The following is a 16,703-nucleotide window of genomic DNA, read 5'->3' on the forward strand; positions in this document are numbered from 1 at the left end:
TGCAGGCCCTGCCTGAACCTCCCGTGCTCACTGAGCTCAGAGCTGGCTTGGCCAGGCTGCTTCTACCAGGGCCAAGTTTAAGAGCACAAAGTTGTTCAAGAGAGAAAAATCTCAACAGACTCCAGACCGGCCCTCGATGGTCTTGAGGTCATGGGTTTAAGCAAGGGACCCAGCCTTCAGCTCCATCTGCCCTGGGACCTGTGCCTTGGGGGACCTCTAGGGCCATCTGGCCAGACAGTGAGGGGCAGGAAGGGAGCTGTCTCCAGGACCCTTGCCCTGAATGATGAGGCGAGGCAGAGCAGCAATGACAACCCTTCCTCCTGATTTTTGTGGTCACATTCAGCTTCACACAGGCCACCATAGCATGCTTACCTGGGAGGCAGGGAAATTCCACCATTTGGGCACATTTCCAGAGATGGAAGAAAAGCAATCTTAAACATATGGGCATTTATGCTTAGGGTATTTAGAATGTTTCTCAAAACATATGACAACAGAATGTTTCTCAAAACATAGTAGAAGGAGCAAGAAGGAAGTTGATTCCAGTTGGCACAGCCAATTCCATCCCTCCAGCCCCCAATCCCGGCCCTGAATTCCACTATCTGTAAGTGAGGTTAGGTCTGAGCAATTGTCCTCATGCTGCTGTTCTTGGCAGAGCCCTGGGGACTACAGAGCCTTTTCAGGGACTGTGGCATCAAGTCTCTAAGAGCCCAGATGACAGAAATGGCCTTGGGTAGTGGTGGGCTGATGAATGCGCTCTCCAGAAAAAAAGTCCTAATTTGTAGCATCTGCTAATTTCTGTGGTGTAAATACTTTCACGGTGGCCTATTTCAAGCTGCCAAGGGTTTAATAACTGTTTTTCAAAATTCCTGAAAATGTAACTATTGGCTCTAGCAAGCTGGCTTTGGTTCTGGGAGAGAAGAGAATTTGCCATTTAGTAGTTTTAACAACATCCTTAACCCCCCTGGGCCTCAGTTATCTCCTATGTAAAATGGGGCAATAATAGTTTCTCATGTGGCTGTAGTGGTTCTTACGAGTAGTAAATGAAGTGGGTAGAAAGCACTCAGCGTCATCTCTGACAATCAGTTGTTCTTGTTACTATTATCATTACTATTTGTTTTAACCATTCGGTTTCCACTCAAGACATTCCACTCAAAACAAACATTTTTGTTTGAAAAAATGTTCCAGCTGCACCTGTGCTCCACTCCCTGTTTACACCTTCTGGGATCCATTACACACACACACACACACACACACACACACACACCACACACACACACACACACTCATACCCTCAGACCCCATCCCATTTCCTCAGCAGCCCTGGTGTGTCTGCTCCATTTTATTAAAGCAGAAAGCAGTGACAATTATTTTCATAATGAACTGGCTCTTCAAATTAATGCCAATTACGCTATACAATCATGATTAAGATTATGCATTAATCAATGGTGCCAACCTACTTATTAGCCTCTTTAAATAACGATCATGAGGAATGTATGGGAAGAAAGAAAATGAAGAGGAGCCAGTGGAATGGGGGAGCTGCCTCTGAGCCGGGTAGGTTGCTCTCTCCAGAAGCCAAGACCCAAAGCGGCCTTTGTTCCGTGAAGCAGAGCTTGAATCAGAACACAGCCCATCAGACGCTGAGCTTCTGAAGCCCCCTGCACAAAAGGGAAAGGGGGCAAGAGGACCCAAAAGGAAGAGGGTAGAAAAAAGAACCCTCAACGGTTTACTAATTGGTGAGGTTTAGCGCCCTCTTCTCTTCCTCCATAATCATGAAAGGCTAAATGTGGTTGGTACTTCCTCCGAAGTAATGTCACCCCCATGTGAGGTCAGGACCCCTAGATGCAGAGCCTGAGGCAGGGATTCGGATGCATGGGGTAGATAGAGGGGAGGAGTGCTCTTTAGGAAAAGCCAGTAGGGGAGTGATCAAAGCTGGGGGACAGGGCTGGAGGCAAAGATGTGTCCTTAGGTAAGATCTGGCCTTTGCTTGATGCAGTGGGGGAGGGTGCTGGGAGGGTTTCTGGAGCATACACACACCACAGAGGTATCTCCACTCTTTGGAGCCCCAATATTAGTCAGTCATTGGCTGCAGACTGCCCCCAGGGCACAGGTGATTGATGTAACCTTCTGGGCGAGGTGGCCTCCTTCAACTGAGAACAATTCTCTAGAGAAAAGGGCAGCCTATGAATGGAACTAAGATTCCAACCCAGAACCCACTCTCTGAACCTCTGTGTTGTACCCAAATATTTGCTGCCTGGGTGTCCCAAGACTTTAACACTTTTGGGGTCTCCTTGCCCTTACATGTTCAAGTAGAATGACTCCTATCCTTACGCTGCATTTGGGGGGGGGTGTCTCTCTCACCTCTGAGAATGCTCCAGGGCTTTCTGTTTCTCCTAAGTACCTCTTGTTCCAACTTCCTTCTCTGCTGAATTTTTCATCTCCTGTCTCATTCTGCTTCCTGCACCTCTTGTCCTCTCTGCCCTGCTTCACCCTGGGCTGGGCACTGCCCACCACCCTTCATTTTCGCCAAAGCACAAGTTGGTATCAGTTTTCTGTGGCAGACTTTCCTAACCAATGGGCTCCTGTAGGAAAGGGAGGTGACCACACAGTGCAAGCTAACTGGAAAGGGAGCACCAAGCATCATTGCTAACATGCTCCTTCCCGCCCTGGAGGGTTTCTTACTGGCCTCGCCCGCTGTTGGGCCTGGGTGATATTCTCCTTTCTCTCATTTTTGGACCCGCTGCCTACCTATTCCCTTTCTCTTAGGCCCTTCTGTCCCATCCTCCCCATTCAAAAACTCAATGTCCCATCGTAGTATTTTTTTTGGCATAGCAATTTAGTACTATCATAATCGTATCTTCTCCATATAGGCCCCAAGGTACTTTTATCACTGAGATAAAGGCTGCCCTTCCCCTAGAACAGGGGACAAACTATAGCCAGAGTGCATGGTCTGCCAAATCCCGCCCACCACCTGCTTTTGTAAATAAAGTTTTATTGGAACTCAGTCACACCCATTTGTCTACATGATGTCTCTGGCTGCTTTCATGCTACAGTGGAGGAGTTGAATAGACCATCTGGTCCACAGAGCCAAAATATTTATCTGGTCCTTCACAGGAAAAGTTTGTCAACCCCTACCCTAGAATGTGGAAGTTCAAGATTCATTTTGTTTTTCTAAACAGCATTGCTTCTCTTCTCCTGTGAGAACTCCTGGCCGTGTACCATGAATTTAGTTACTAGTTTTCTTTTTTACCCATAAGAATCAACCCTTGGAAGTGTGCACCACATTTTGCAGATGGAGAAACTGAGTCTCAGAGAGACTGACTAACTTCCTCCAGTGGGTAGAACTAGGGTTCAGACTGAGATTTGGCTGTCGCTGGATCCTGAGTTGGGAACCTCTCCACTGCTGCTCCACACTTGCTGGTTATTGTCAGCTGAGTGCTCTCGGGTAGCAGGGACCCAGCACTGACTTCTCTTGGTATCTCAGCACCCAGTGACAGGTTGGTACATGGCAGAGATTGGGGGGTGTTTATGGAACTGAACTGTAGTCTGAGACTGAGCTCTATCTCTGGGCTTGGTGGGTCTCAGGGCAGAGATGTATCACTACCCTTGTGAGATACCAGCTTCTCTCTCTCCTATTTCCCCTACCTGCCAAGGTGTAGAGGCCTGGAAGAAGGTGTAAAGCCCTAGGAAACGGCTTGGTCCCACGACCTTTGACTCTCATTTGGGATGTATAATGGCCAGACTTCTTCCCAGGCTCTCTTCTTTAATTTCTACATTTTAAAATAATAAAAATAATACATATCTATTGTAAATAATTTGGAAATAATCAAGAAAATACAAAGAGCAAGATTCAACGTCTCTATAAATCCTTTTGACTCAGAAATACTCACCGGTAACATGTTGATACAAATCCTTCCAGTCTTTTTGCTATAAATATAAATATATGCTTTTGGTTTAATAAATAGATATCCTACTGTAGTATGATTTTGTTGCTTGGGAGGCAGGGAAGAAAAGATGAGCATTTCCTGTGTCATTAAGTATTCTTTAAGAGGTCTTTTTAAAGGTTTTTTCCTTATTACCAAAGTTATCACTCAATGCAGAGGACTTGGGGGGAAAAGCACTAAGCAGAAGCAATCCATTATCTTTTGCCTTTCTCAAATGAACCTCTGTTAAAATTTTGGTGTATGCCCTTCTTGTATGTCCTTTCTGATTTTAATTGGAATTCCATTAAATTTATAAATTAATTTGAGGAGAACTGACATTTTTACAATATTGAGTCTTCCTTTCCAGGAGAAAGTTATGCTTCTCCATTTATTCAAGTCGTTTATGTTCCCCAGTAAAGTTTTGTAGTTTTCTTGATATAGGAATTGCACATTTATTGTAAACTATTTTATTTTTTCGTTGTTGCTGTTGTGAATGGGGTCTCTTTCTTCCCCTTATAATTTCTCATGGTTTATTGCTAACAAAGAGGAGGACTACACGTTTTTCTGTATTTGCATGCTGGCCCTTTGGTCAGCTCTCTGTTCAGCTTCTACTAGGTTTTCATCTGATTCTCTTGAGTTTTTAAGAATGTGGTCATAAACATCTGCGAATAATATTGTGCCTCTGTTCTAATTGTACTACCATGATTTGTGACTTTTGTCTTACTTACGCTGTGATTTAAAAATAATATTTTATTACGGAGAATGTCTGTCGTATACACTTAGTGAGAATGAGTCCCTGTGTAGCCACCAACTCGCCCCAGTAACCCGTGCCCATCCTGCCCAACTCATACCCCCTTCATAGCCGTCCCTCCCATATGATTTGAAAGCAAATCCCCAACACCTTATTATGCTATCCTATACCCTGCCTGGTAATGCCGCAAGTTGTGCTGCCACATAGGTGGGTTTTGGTATGTTGAGTAATCTCCTACTTTGGAACATTAAGTTGTTTCTATTTTTTTCAATAGCATGTCAAGACTATCTTTATCCACAAAGGTGTTTATGTATCTCTAACTTTTGCCAAATTTACATCCCTACAAATGGAATTGCTGGGTCATAGGGTATTTTGATCATTTATTTTCCTTTAAACACACAATCACATGATGGCTTTTCTGATGAGAAATATAACACATGCTCACTGCAGAACTTTTAGAAAATATAGAACAACACAAAGAAGGAAATGAAAGTCACTCATAATTCCACCACTCAGAGAGAAGCCCTCTTCATGTTTTGGAACATGGATAAACCTCGAAAACATTATACTAAGTGAAAGAAGCCAGATCAGAAGACCACATATTGCATCATTCCATTTATAAGGAATGTCCAGAAAAGACAAATCTCTAGAGGCAGAAAGTAAATTAGTGGTTCCCGGAGGCAGGGGTGAAAACAATGATTGACTGTAAGTGGGCACCAGGGAGCTTTTGGGGGTGATGGAAATGTTCAGAAGAACTCAGTAAATTTACTAAAAATCAGTGGACACTTAAAACGAGGTGAATTTTGTGGAGTTTCTTCATGTAAATAATAAAGCTGATTTTTTTTTAAGAATAAAGAAAGAATAAATTAAAGTTTTATTTGGAAAATATAGAAAAGCACAGAGAACAAAATAAATCTACCACATAAGACTATTCACTTGTGTTGTTTTGAAATGTCTGCTAGCCTGAAGTCAGCGCTATAAATTTCTCCTCATCTTCCTTCCATTCTTCCTCTTCTAACATGGGGAGTCACACTGCATTTCCTGCTTTCTAACCTCTGTTTTCCACTTAAAATAGATCATGAATGTTGCCCAAATCATTGAATCTTTACTGTTATATGGAAACATATAGCCAATTGCAGTTTATTATTTCTCTGGTGTTGGCCATCTCTAGCTCCCCCTCCCTGTACATAATCTGTGTGTCCATCATTACAGTCAAGTTCTAGAAACTGAAGTATTGAGTCAAAGATGTGAGCATTTTGAAGGCTTTTGATGTATTTCTAATGGCCCCCAAGGAAGGCAGGTGTACCAGTTCCCACTTCCAGCAACAGTTAAGCATGTGTTTGTTTTAAGATACGTTCACCAAAGCTGGATGATATAATTTATATCTTTGCCAATGGGATGGGCAAAAAAAACTGGTATCTCACTGTTGGTTTAAATTGAGTTTATTTGATTATTAAGAAGAATGCACATTTCTTCATATGTTAATAGCTCCTTTGTATTATTATTAGTTTTTTCTTTTGTGAAACATCTATGCTTGCGCTTTACACATTTTTCTATTGGAGGGTTTGTATTTTTTGTTGGGTTTTAAGTGCTTTTTATAAAATAAGCAGCCTTTATACTGCCATATATGTTACCACTATCATTTCCAAGTTGGTTGTTTGCCTTTTTATTTTGTTTATGGTCGTTTTGATAAATACAAGTTTTATATTATTTCTATGGAGTTATGAATCTTTATCCTGTGGTTTCTGACTTTATTGAAATGCCTAGGAAGACCTCCTCCACCTCAATTTTGTATAATAATCACCTGTACTTTTTTTTGGGTACTTTTATAGTGTTTCCTTTCCTCCTTCCTTCCCTTGCTTTCTTGCTGTTTAATCTTTACTCCATCTGGAATTACTTTGATATATGGCTTCAGATTAGAATCTAACTTAAATTTCTCCCAAAGAATTGAATAATTGTCTCCACACAATTACTAAATAATTCATCTTTTACCTACTGATTGGAAATAGCCACCTTTATCATGCTTTAAATACTTATCTCTACTTGAATCTCTTTCCGGGTGCTTTTTAATCTCATTCCATTGATCCATCTGTGTTTTCAAATGCTATTAAGACATGGTTTTAATTATTTTGGCTTTATGATATATTTTAAGTCTGGCAGTGCAAGTCACCTCTCATCTCTTTTTTTTAGGCTTTATCTCCTGTTTAGTCTTCCAGGTGCATTTTAGACTCATTTTGTCAAGGAAAATAAATATCCCTGTATGGATCGGATTGGAATTGAATTAAACTGAAAAATTAATTTGTAAAAAACTGACACCTCTACCCTTGAACCTAAATACCCAGGAACATGACATGCTTCCTCATTGAAGTCTACTTTTATGTCTATCATTGAAGGTGTTTTTCTCATTTTGATTACTAGCATTGCACACCTCTTATTTGATTTATTATTATTTAATTTGTTGCTAGTATTGTAAAGGAAATTATTTTGCCATCAAGTTTTCTTACTGATTGTTGCTGATATGAAGAAACACTCTTGATATGTGCTTACTGGTCATTAAATTTGACTCGGCTACTAGTTCCTACTAGTTTTCATGTTTAGGGATTATTTTGAGGGTTTTAGGAAGGCATTTATATCATTTGCAAATAAGAATTTTTTTTTTCTTTCCAAGAGGTATGCCTCTAAATTCTTTTCCTTTCTTATTTCATTGGTTAGTAGTGTCATGTGAATCCTTATCCTCCCCCCTTTTCTATAATGAGACTGCCTCTGGTGTTTCACCATTAGTGTGATAGAAAAGGCTGATTTGAGCTAGAGATGCTTCAAGGAAGTATCTTTCCTGGTGCTAGTTTATTAAGCATTCTTAACAGCATTGGATATTGGATTTTATTAAATGCCTTCCTGCATTTTGTAAGTTGGTTATATGTTTTCTTCTCCTTTAAATTATTGATGTGATGGAGTGATATTCATAGATTTCTTTGTATTGAACCACCCTTACCTTCCTGGAATACAAGTCTGTATGGTCACGGTATGTTATCCTTATAATATTCTGGTAGATTCTACTTGCCAGCACTCTATTGAGAATTTTCATAGCAATATTAATAAGTTGGTGATTTTATTTTGGCTCTGTTTGTCAGTCTCTATTATCAGGAATTTTCTACCTGGGTGAAATGAACTAGGAGGGTTTCCATAATTCTTATGCTTCGGCACAATCCCTGTGTATGGAAACTGTGCTGGATATGCTACAGAGGATATTATTGAACATTGGGGGTGGGGGGTCTTATCCATAAAACCTTCTGAGCCAAGCATGTTTGTTAGCGCCCCTTCCTTCCCCAGCATACACAATCTTACTGATCTTTCACAGGAGGAATCTTTGAGTATGCAGACGGCCCCAATGCCCAGGTCATGAACGCTGAGGAGCATGCCTTTCGATTTTCTGCCAACATCATCAACAGGAACAGGACTCTGCTGCCCAATACAACCTTGACCTATGACATCCAGAGGATTCACTTCCACGACAGCTTTGAAGCCACCAAGAAGGGTGAGTGTGCAGCTCCATTTGCTCTCTTCCAGGCCTGGGCCTGGAGAGGGCATTGTTTGCTGTCCAAGGTCCTGAAAACGGGCCCAAGGTTTGGGTGGGCTTGGGGCTTAGAGCCTTTCCTGCCGTGTTTCAGAACCTGCATCTGTCCCGGTTCAGTTTAAGCTGTGTCATTCCCCCGGGAGCAGTGGGTTGTCCATCAAGAGTTCCCAGGCCAATGGCAGAGGGAATGAGGGGCCATGGGAGGGGGTGAGGGGTGAGGAGCAGGGCGTGTGATGGAGAGGTAGCAGTAAGGCACCCAGCCCAGGTCTCTGACACCTCTAAACCAAAGACGACATTTTCAAACTTATTTTTTATTTCATTGAAATCCTACCCAGACTATAAAAATGCCAAGGCATATAAAAAAGAATATGTATAAGTTCAAATATGCGACATTTGCGGTCATAAAAAGAATTACTGAAATCAGCAAAGATGCTTCTGTAACTGACAACAGTGTCTCCAAAGGCTGTGGTGATGACACTTGAAATCTGACATTGGCCTCGGCATTCACTATGTTTTCAGATTTTGTTTTGGCTGCACGACAATAAGAAAATCATAATTCATAAAAATAATCTGTAGTAAATCCAATCAATTTTTCCTACAGCTGAATTTTTAAAAATTTTTTTTAAATGTTGGGCTGCGTCCTTTCTCATTAGTGAGACATTTACAATAAACTCCAATGACTCTACAGAGAGGACTGGAGAACTTTATTCCAAGACACACACACACACACACACACACACACACACACACACCAAACAAGGTAACTTGTCGGTACCTGAATGAGCTAACATGGCATATAGCACATGTGAGTGTACAAGTATGCTCTCTTGTTACTGTTTTAAAAAATGTAGTTCATATATATACATTTAATTTAAATTTAACTTAAAGGCTTAGATAACTCAGGGGCTAACATCCATAGTTCCACGGAACTCCATTTAAAACTCTCAGGCCTAACGACTCACATTCCCAGAGAAGACTATGTCATCCTTCCGATAATATGCTATAATAGTCCCTTGCTTTTCTTCTTCAAGGCTCTTATCGCATTTGTAGTTAAATAATGGTGCGTGTATAATATCTTTCCCCTTCTCTCCAACACTACTGAAAGGAAAGCTCTCTCTTGTTAACCAATACAGTCCCGGCATCTAAAAGACTGGTGTATAGTAAATGCTCAATGAAATGATCTTTGAGTGACTCAATGAATGAATGGTGTGAGGATGGGGCAGGGGAGTCTGAGCCTCATTGTCCAAGATCCCTGTCAGTTGAGCTTAGGGACAAGATGCATGCATCATCCATGCATCTTGGGAAAACTGAGGCCCATCCACAGGGGACCCTTGGTCTTTCTAAGGGGTTTCAAGTAGCTAATTAAGGACTCCTGGGATCCTAGGTGCAGACCTGCCAAGGTGCTACCTTCTGCTAGCTCTGTGGGTAAACATGTCAGTACAGAAAGGCAGCTGAGCATGGGCTTATAGCCAGGACTGCCTGGACTTGCCCCCTGTCTGCTCTGATATTAGTGTGTGACCTTGGACAACATGTGCCTCAGTTTTCTCATCTACAAAATGGGCACACCTTTGTGAAGTACTCAGCATCTAGCACACATGAAGTACCACATTGGACTTTGTCTTTCTTACATTGGCTGACTTGCTCTCCATGTGTTGAGGCATCAAGTCACGGGCCTCACACCTACAGGCGCTTTCCCGTTGCTGACTCTTGTCCCTTCCACTTGGCTTCTCCTTGCCTTGTGCACTGAAGGTTGGAGTGTCCTTGACATTGAACACAGCTAACACTGACATTTTTGAGGCCACTGCCCTGAGTTTCACAGCCAGCCTGCACCCAGACTAAAGGCACCCTACCCTCTAGCCACCCCACCCTAACAGCCTGAAAGAGTGGTCTTCTGTCCATCACCCCTCTCCCATGCTGGCATGCCCTCCCTGCACACATCCTCTCCGCTCTCTTCCCAGCCTGCCCTGCAGCCAACACTGTGCAGTCAGGTATCCACCTACCTGTGAGAGTCCATGCTGGCACCCTCTGCCCAGCCTTGTCCATCTAGAAAGTGACTGAACGCAACCAAAACTGCTCAGTAAAAAGATCAGAACACAGAACAAACACCTAGAGTCAGAGCACAGAGGCCCACACGGGCAGAACCACCCCTAAAGGGCTACACTGTTTTCTGCCCATTTTTTCCTAAAAACCACTAAAATAATACAATGACTTTCTAGTGACCCACTTGCAATTCAGTGCTGGGACCTTCCCCAGTTAGCAATGAGCCCAGGCAGAGCTTCGGAGCCTTTTGAGTCACTTCCTCCGCTAGAAACTTACAGTCCTACCTGTGTGGAACTGCCCGGTGATGCGTGAACAGGCCTGAGATGGAAACGCCCAGCTCTGGAATTCCAGCCAGATGGGTCCAAGTGACCAGAGCCATAGCCCCTCCCCACGCTACACCAGGCCACGTGACTTAAACCCTGCATGGTATGTCCCATCTTCTTTCCCTAAATCATTATTAGAGCCCGTGAGGGCCTGTCCAGCCTGGCCCAGTGTGACCTTCCAGCCACATGTGTGCCACTCACTCCCTCAGCCTCTGGATATGAGCCATACCTACCGTTCTCAGGGTGTCATGCTTCCTCCCACCTCAGGGCTTTTGCACATGCTGTGCCCTCTGATTGTAATTTCCTTACCCTTGTAAACCCCACCTCTGCCCTGCCCTTTGTTTAGCTAACTCATCCTTCTCAGGGGAGCCCTCCCTGAGCCCCCACGTATGGTCAGGTCTTCCTGCTTCTATCTTATAACACTCTGGACTTTTCCTTCACAACTCTGAACCCTGGCATGTGTGTGATTACGTGAATATTGCCTATCTCTTCTGTCCTTTGCCTTTTCTCTGCTGTACTGTAGATCCATTGCCCCGATTGCTGGTCCCATACGCTGGTTTTACCTGTTTTTGAACTTTACATAAATAGAATAGCAGTGTGTATTTTTTTTGAGTCTTGCTTCTTTCCCCCTACCATATATCTGTGAGATTCACCTACGGTGTTGAATGTAACAGTAGTCTATTGGTTTTCATTGTTGTGCGGCATTCCATTTTATGAATATGCCCCAGTTTTTCAAAATCAAAAATGACTGTTGGACATTTGAGTCGTTTCCACTGAGGGCCATAGAATAGTGCTGCGATGAACATTCTTCTCAATGTGCTTTGGTGCACAAACGTGCACAGTTTTTGTTGGGTACATACCGAGGAGTGGAAGTGTGAGGTCATAGGGGGTGTGTATATTCAGCCAAATGGTTTTCCGAAGTTGCAAAACTGCCCAGTGATGGGTGAACAGGCCTGAGACAGAAACTCCTAGTTTTGGAAGTCCAGCCAGATGGGTCCACATGACCAAAGGGTTTCCAACACCGATTTGCACTCCCTCCAGCAACGGATACCACTTGGCAATGCCTCCGCATGTGTACTAACTCTTGGTAAACATCCGTTTTATTTTAATGTTGGCTGGTTTGGTGGTTTATGGAGTGGGCATCTGTGTTGTGGTTTTATGGTGTGTTTCCCTGATGACCAGAGACGGTGAGCATCTTTTCATACGCTAATAAATCACCTGAATCTCCTCTTTCTTGGAGGGCCTTTGGGAGACTTTCAACCACTTTTAAAAATTGGTTTGCTTGTCATTATCCTATTGACTTGTAGGAGTCTTTTATACATTCTGGATGAGTACCCTTGGTTGGATACATAGATTGCATGTTTCTATTGCAGTTGCATTGGCCTTTTTACTCGCTTGGTTGTATCTTTTGAGGCCCAAAATTCTTAATTTAAAGAAGCCCAATTTACCCATATTTTCTATTATGGGTATGCCTTTTGTGTTCTGTTTTTATCTATCCTGAGGTCATGAAGATATTCTCCTATGTTCTCTTCTAGAAACTCTATTGTTTTCTCTTTCATATTTTGCTCTCTGGTCTATCTCAAATCAATTTTGTATTTAGGGTAGGAGATAGGAGTTGAGGTTAATTTTTTTTTTTTCTACACAGCGCTGGTGGGAGTGAAAACTGGCTCCTCTTCTCAGGAGAACTGTTTGGAAGTATCTACTTCCAAACTACTAAAACTAAATGTAAAAACTACTACATCTACTAAAAATAAATATAAGCCTGCCAGGAGGGTCCTAGCCACTTTGTTGATAGTCGCCAAACGTTGGGGAAAAAGTCCATCAACAGTGAAGTGGATAGACTGGAGTATGCACAATGAAATTTGAATCAGCAACAAGAAAAGTACAAACTTTTTTTATATGACGTACAACGTCATGGATGACCCTCATAGGCATTATGTTGAGTGAATAAACAGCGGTTGCCTCTGCAGGAGGGAGTGGTGTGAGTGGGTGTTAACCTGTAAGCGGAAGGGAAAACCTTCTTGGGTGCGGAAATGTTCTATATCTTGATCTACATTGCAGTTACATGAGTGCAGTTCTGTGTAAAAATTCATAAAAGTCTGTGCTTAAAAATGAATGCACTCTCCTGTATTGTGTTACATCTCATTAATGTCCGTATGATAATACACCAAAGACGTCCCAACCATGCTGCGGTTGGAAGCACCACTGTCTGACCCTGGAGGCATTTCTGCTGCTGGATCATGCTCCCCATTGGGTACCCTCCACCCCTTGGGTCCCCATATTCTGTAATCTTTCTTTTCTTTTTGATCTTTGGTTTTTCAAATTCTCAGGAGCATCAATAGGATTCTTCCGGTGGGACGGGGGTTGAACTTGGGCCTAATTCTAATTAACCCAATGATAATTCATTTTCCCATCACCACTTCCGTTCACACCAGCTGGATCCAGTCACCTTGGGCCACGTTGGGTGTGGGGAGGTAGAGGCACAGAGCCTGGCACTGCCAGCCCTGCCAGCTCTGGTTGAATTAGTTCTTTCCTCCACATGCGACCCAGGAGGCCTTTCCCCATTAAAGGAGACTTTCACCTATTGTCTTTCCTTTTAAATGTTTTTCTTCTTTTTTGAAAAATTAAAAAGATGAGTGACTGCCAGGCGGTGCCTGAGCCAGCATCCAGAGAGCGCCGGTGTTTTCTTCCAAGCCTGACCAGAACAGGCCTGGCATCGACCCAGCACTCCCCAGGCTCCTCTGCCTCCACTCATTCTCTGGGCTGCTCAATTCCTTTTAAGACACAAATTGATTGGGATAATTTTTGCTATAACTACAATTGCCATGGAAAGGGGGTGGGGGGAACTGCATTTAGACTGTGGACTCCTGCAATGACTGTGAACCATTGAGTTGCTGTAAAATGACCAGAAAATGGATTCAAAATTGAAGCCACAAATAATGTAATTACTGCAGTGTGTGCTCAGGGCTGCCAGAACAAGGGTTGGCTGCTGCCCTGGAAACATCTGGAGACAAAGCTGCTGCTGCTGCTGCTATAACCCCTGTCCTGGTCCCTTTGGGGAAACAGTGATTTTCCAGATTGGAAGATCATCAGAGGGTGGAAGGGACATGGAGGGGACAGGAAAAGGGATGTGGAGAGAGGCCTAGGAGAAGAAACAGGTGACTGGCTGGAGTGCTGCCTCCTGCCACCCTACAGTGAGGTCTGATCACTGCGTCTCTGGCAGAATGAAACCCAGTGTGGTCATCATTATCATACCCCACCACTGTCCACACCCGTGCACCATTACCACACTCACCGTCATCGCCATCCACAGTGGTGTCACCTCCACTCTTCACGCCAACGTCAGCGTCACCACCCCACCGTCGCCATCTCGGTCACTGCCGCGACACCGACCTCTTCCGCATCACCAGTCTCATCCTCGCCAACATCGCCGTCATTCCCACTGTCGTCGTCACTGTTACAGTCCGGTGTTGACACTGCATTATTGCCAGTCTTAGCGACCCCATCACCATTGTTATCGCCTCCCTCCCAGTCCTCGCCAGAATCCCCGCCCCTACTGTCTTCATCACCATGACGGTCACGGCATCAGCATTTTCATCGTCACCAACATCGTCACCGCCGACATTGTTATCACCTCCTCATTCATCAACATTTGTGTCCCCGTCATCATAGCTCCCATCATCATCACCACGACTGTCGTGACATTGACATATTTATTATCATCAGTCCCATCACCACCATCCCATGTTATGTCACACCAACATTGTCACCAACTGCGCCCTCATCCATGCCGTCACCAGGATCGTAACCAGCCCCACAGTATGGTCTTCCCTTTCAGAACTGTCACTACCGTTACCTTTACCATTATCCCCACAATCGGTGACTAAATTGCTTCCTTCAAGATCAGTCTTACGATCTTGCACGTCTTCATGGTTTGTGGTTGGTCCGCTCTCTCCTGCCTCCGTCACACAGGATACCCAGACCTGGGCCTGGTGAGGAGGCTGACGTAGGTGGGGCAGAGGGCAGGGCAGCATTCGCCCCCCGCTCCAAGGCCTAGATCAAAGGGGGAATCCAAAACACAGATTCTTGAAGGTGGTAATGGGAGGCAATGAGGCACACGGGTCATTTGACTAAGTCGTCCACTGGAAGGTCCTAGAGGTAAAGAGAAAGAGTAGAGACAGGAGATGATAGGATGGAAACCAGAGATGTCAGAGGACAGCTACAAGGTTCAAAACAGAGGGAGGAGGTGGAGCATGAGAGAAACCTACAGGTTTTATTGGGTGCTCCTGGCCTCTGACGTGGGCAAGGAGTGACCAGGCCTGGATAGCTGTCACTTATTCCCTGTCACCATCTCCTCCCTGTTGGTGTCCAGCCTCCATGGCCACAAAGGGACTCACATGTGGTCTCTCTCTTCCCTCAGCCATCACCTGCTCTTAAGGGGACGAGTGGTCAGAGCAGACATCCGCACAGCCAGACAGCAGAAGAAGGGCACGAACAGGCAGTGAGAGCAGAGGTCTGGGACCGGCCTCCTTGGGACGAGGGCGCAGAAAGGGAGAATGGGCCCTAGACTGGACAGTTTACCGACATGCCCAGAGTTCCGATTTTTGAGCAATTTATTACCACCGGGGTTTGTCTCATACACACACACTCACACGAAGTGCAGCCAAGGTGCATTGACTGGAGGGTAACAACAGCACGCACAGAACAGTCCTTCCCTGATTTGGCCTCTGGTCCCACAATTGCAGGAGCATCAGGAAGGCACTGTGTGCCCCACACTGCATCCTCTGCTGCACTTGGCATTGGCCGGTAAGAACCCTGGTGACGCAGGAGATGCCCTCTGCACTGGCCCCGCAGCTTCCCATACATGGCTGTGTTGTCCCACGTTCCAGCTGGTTCCAGCAGATTCCTAACAATCACGAACAGCCCCCACCCCCGCCAAGAATGCTGTATTTTTCACCTAGACCATACATGCCGTTCTCTGGGGCACGTGGGGGAAGTACACATTTCAGGAAAAATAGCTGCTTTATGTACTGTCTCCTATTCCCAGGAGTGAGGGAGAGGGGAGTATATGTCAGTGGAGAGGAAAACCACACATTCTCACTAATTCGAAACCATCCTGTATCTTTAGAGCCCTGGGTATCACCCTTACGCCAGTCAAGAGGGCCCTTTTCCCAGGGCCTGTGCTTTGGAGGTGATGTCCTCAGCCGCCTCTGGAACACATCTCCTCCTGGAGAAGGGCTCAGTGGGACCAAGGGGACTTGCCCGTTAGGACCCTGTGCCCTGCCCTTCTAATCTTTGCTCCAAGTATCTGGAGCCCTGAATTTCCTGCCCCGTTGGCCCTGCACCCACCTCCGGGCCTACATGAGCCTCATCCCTGGGCTGTCCTACAGAGAGAAAGCCATGCTTCCTGGTCACACTCATGGGCTCTATCTAAGTCTGACCAAGGGGCAGATGTTTGCAGAGGTGTGGACAGAGCTCAGATGCAAGGGTCAGGGTGTCCACACGGAGAGTGCAAGACCCTTTATTGTGCAGGGGGGAGCCAGTGGTCAAAGATGAGGGGACAGGAGAGGGGCTGCTGCCCCCTCTCCCCATGTCACTGGGCATGAGAAGTCTCCATGCTCACCTGTCTTTCCAGGTGGTTGTATTTGTCAAGGTGAGAGGAAAGGGCTTCTTTTATGTAACGTTTGTTAGCTTGCCATAACAATGTTTAACTATGTAGGCACATGGCATGTGAGCTTCCGTTTGTACTGACTCTGCACCCCGCGAATCTTCGGGATGGGCCTGAGCGCAGTAGGTCATTTCCAGAGGCCTTTGGGGCCGCCAGGATGCGTCTGAATCCAGTGTGCACCCGTGTTTAGGGGCTCTGTCTTGCCCCGTCCTATGTGCATTGTATGGTCATGCACATGCATGTAGTTCAGTCTCACGGCTCCAGGCCAGTGGGTGTGCTGATGCTCTTCAGTTAGGGCTGCTCTGGGGCAAGTGACAGGAAGCCAAATCCTAACTGGCTTAAGCAAAGAGAGAATGTATTCGTTTATGTAACCAAGTCCAGGGTTCCACTTGATCAGGGGCTCATATTTCTTTGTCTCTCAGCTCTG

General features: G+C 44.9%; 1 protein-coding gene across 1 annotated transcript in view; it reads left to right on the forward strand.

The window, feature by feature from the left end:
- GRIK3 (glutamate ionotropic receptor kainate type subunit 3) overlaps positions 1-16,703 on the forward strand; it is a 208,370-nt gene that overhangs the window by 121,103 nt on the left and 70,564 nt on the right. Inside the window, exon 2 of the mRNA XM_081055303.1 lies at positions 8,030-8,206. Coding sequence (XP_080911429.1) covers positions 8,030-8,206 — 177 coding nt within the window. The remainder of the gene's footprint in view (positions 1-8,029; positions 8,207-16,703) is intronic.

Source organism: Rhinolophus hipposideros (assembly GCF_964194185.1).
Source record: "Rhinolophus hipposideros genome assembly, chromosome: 8".
Classification (NCBI taxonomy): domain Eukaryota; kingdom Metazoa; phylum Chordata; class Mammalia; order Chiroptera; family Rhinolophidae; genus Rhinolophus; species Rhinolophus hipposideros.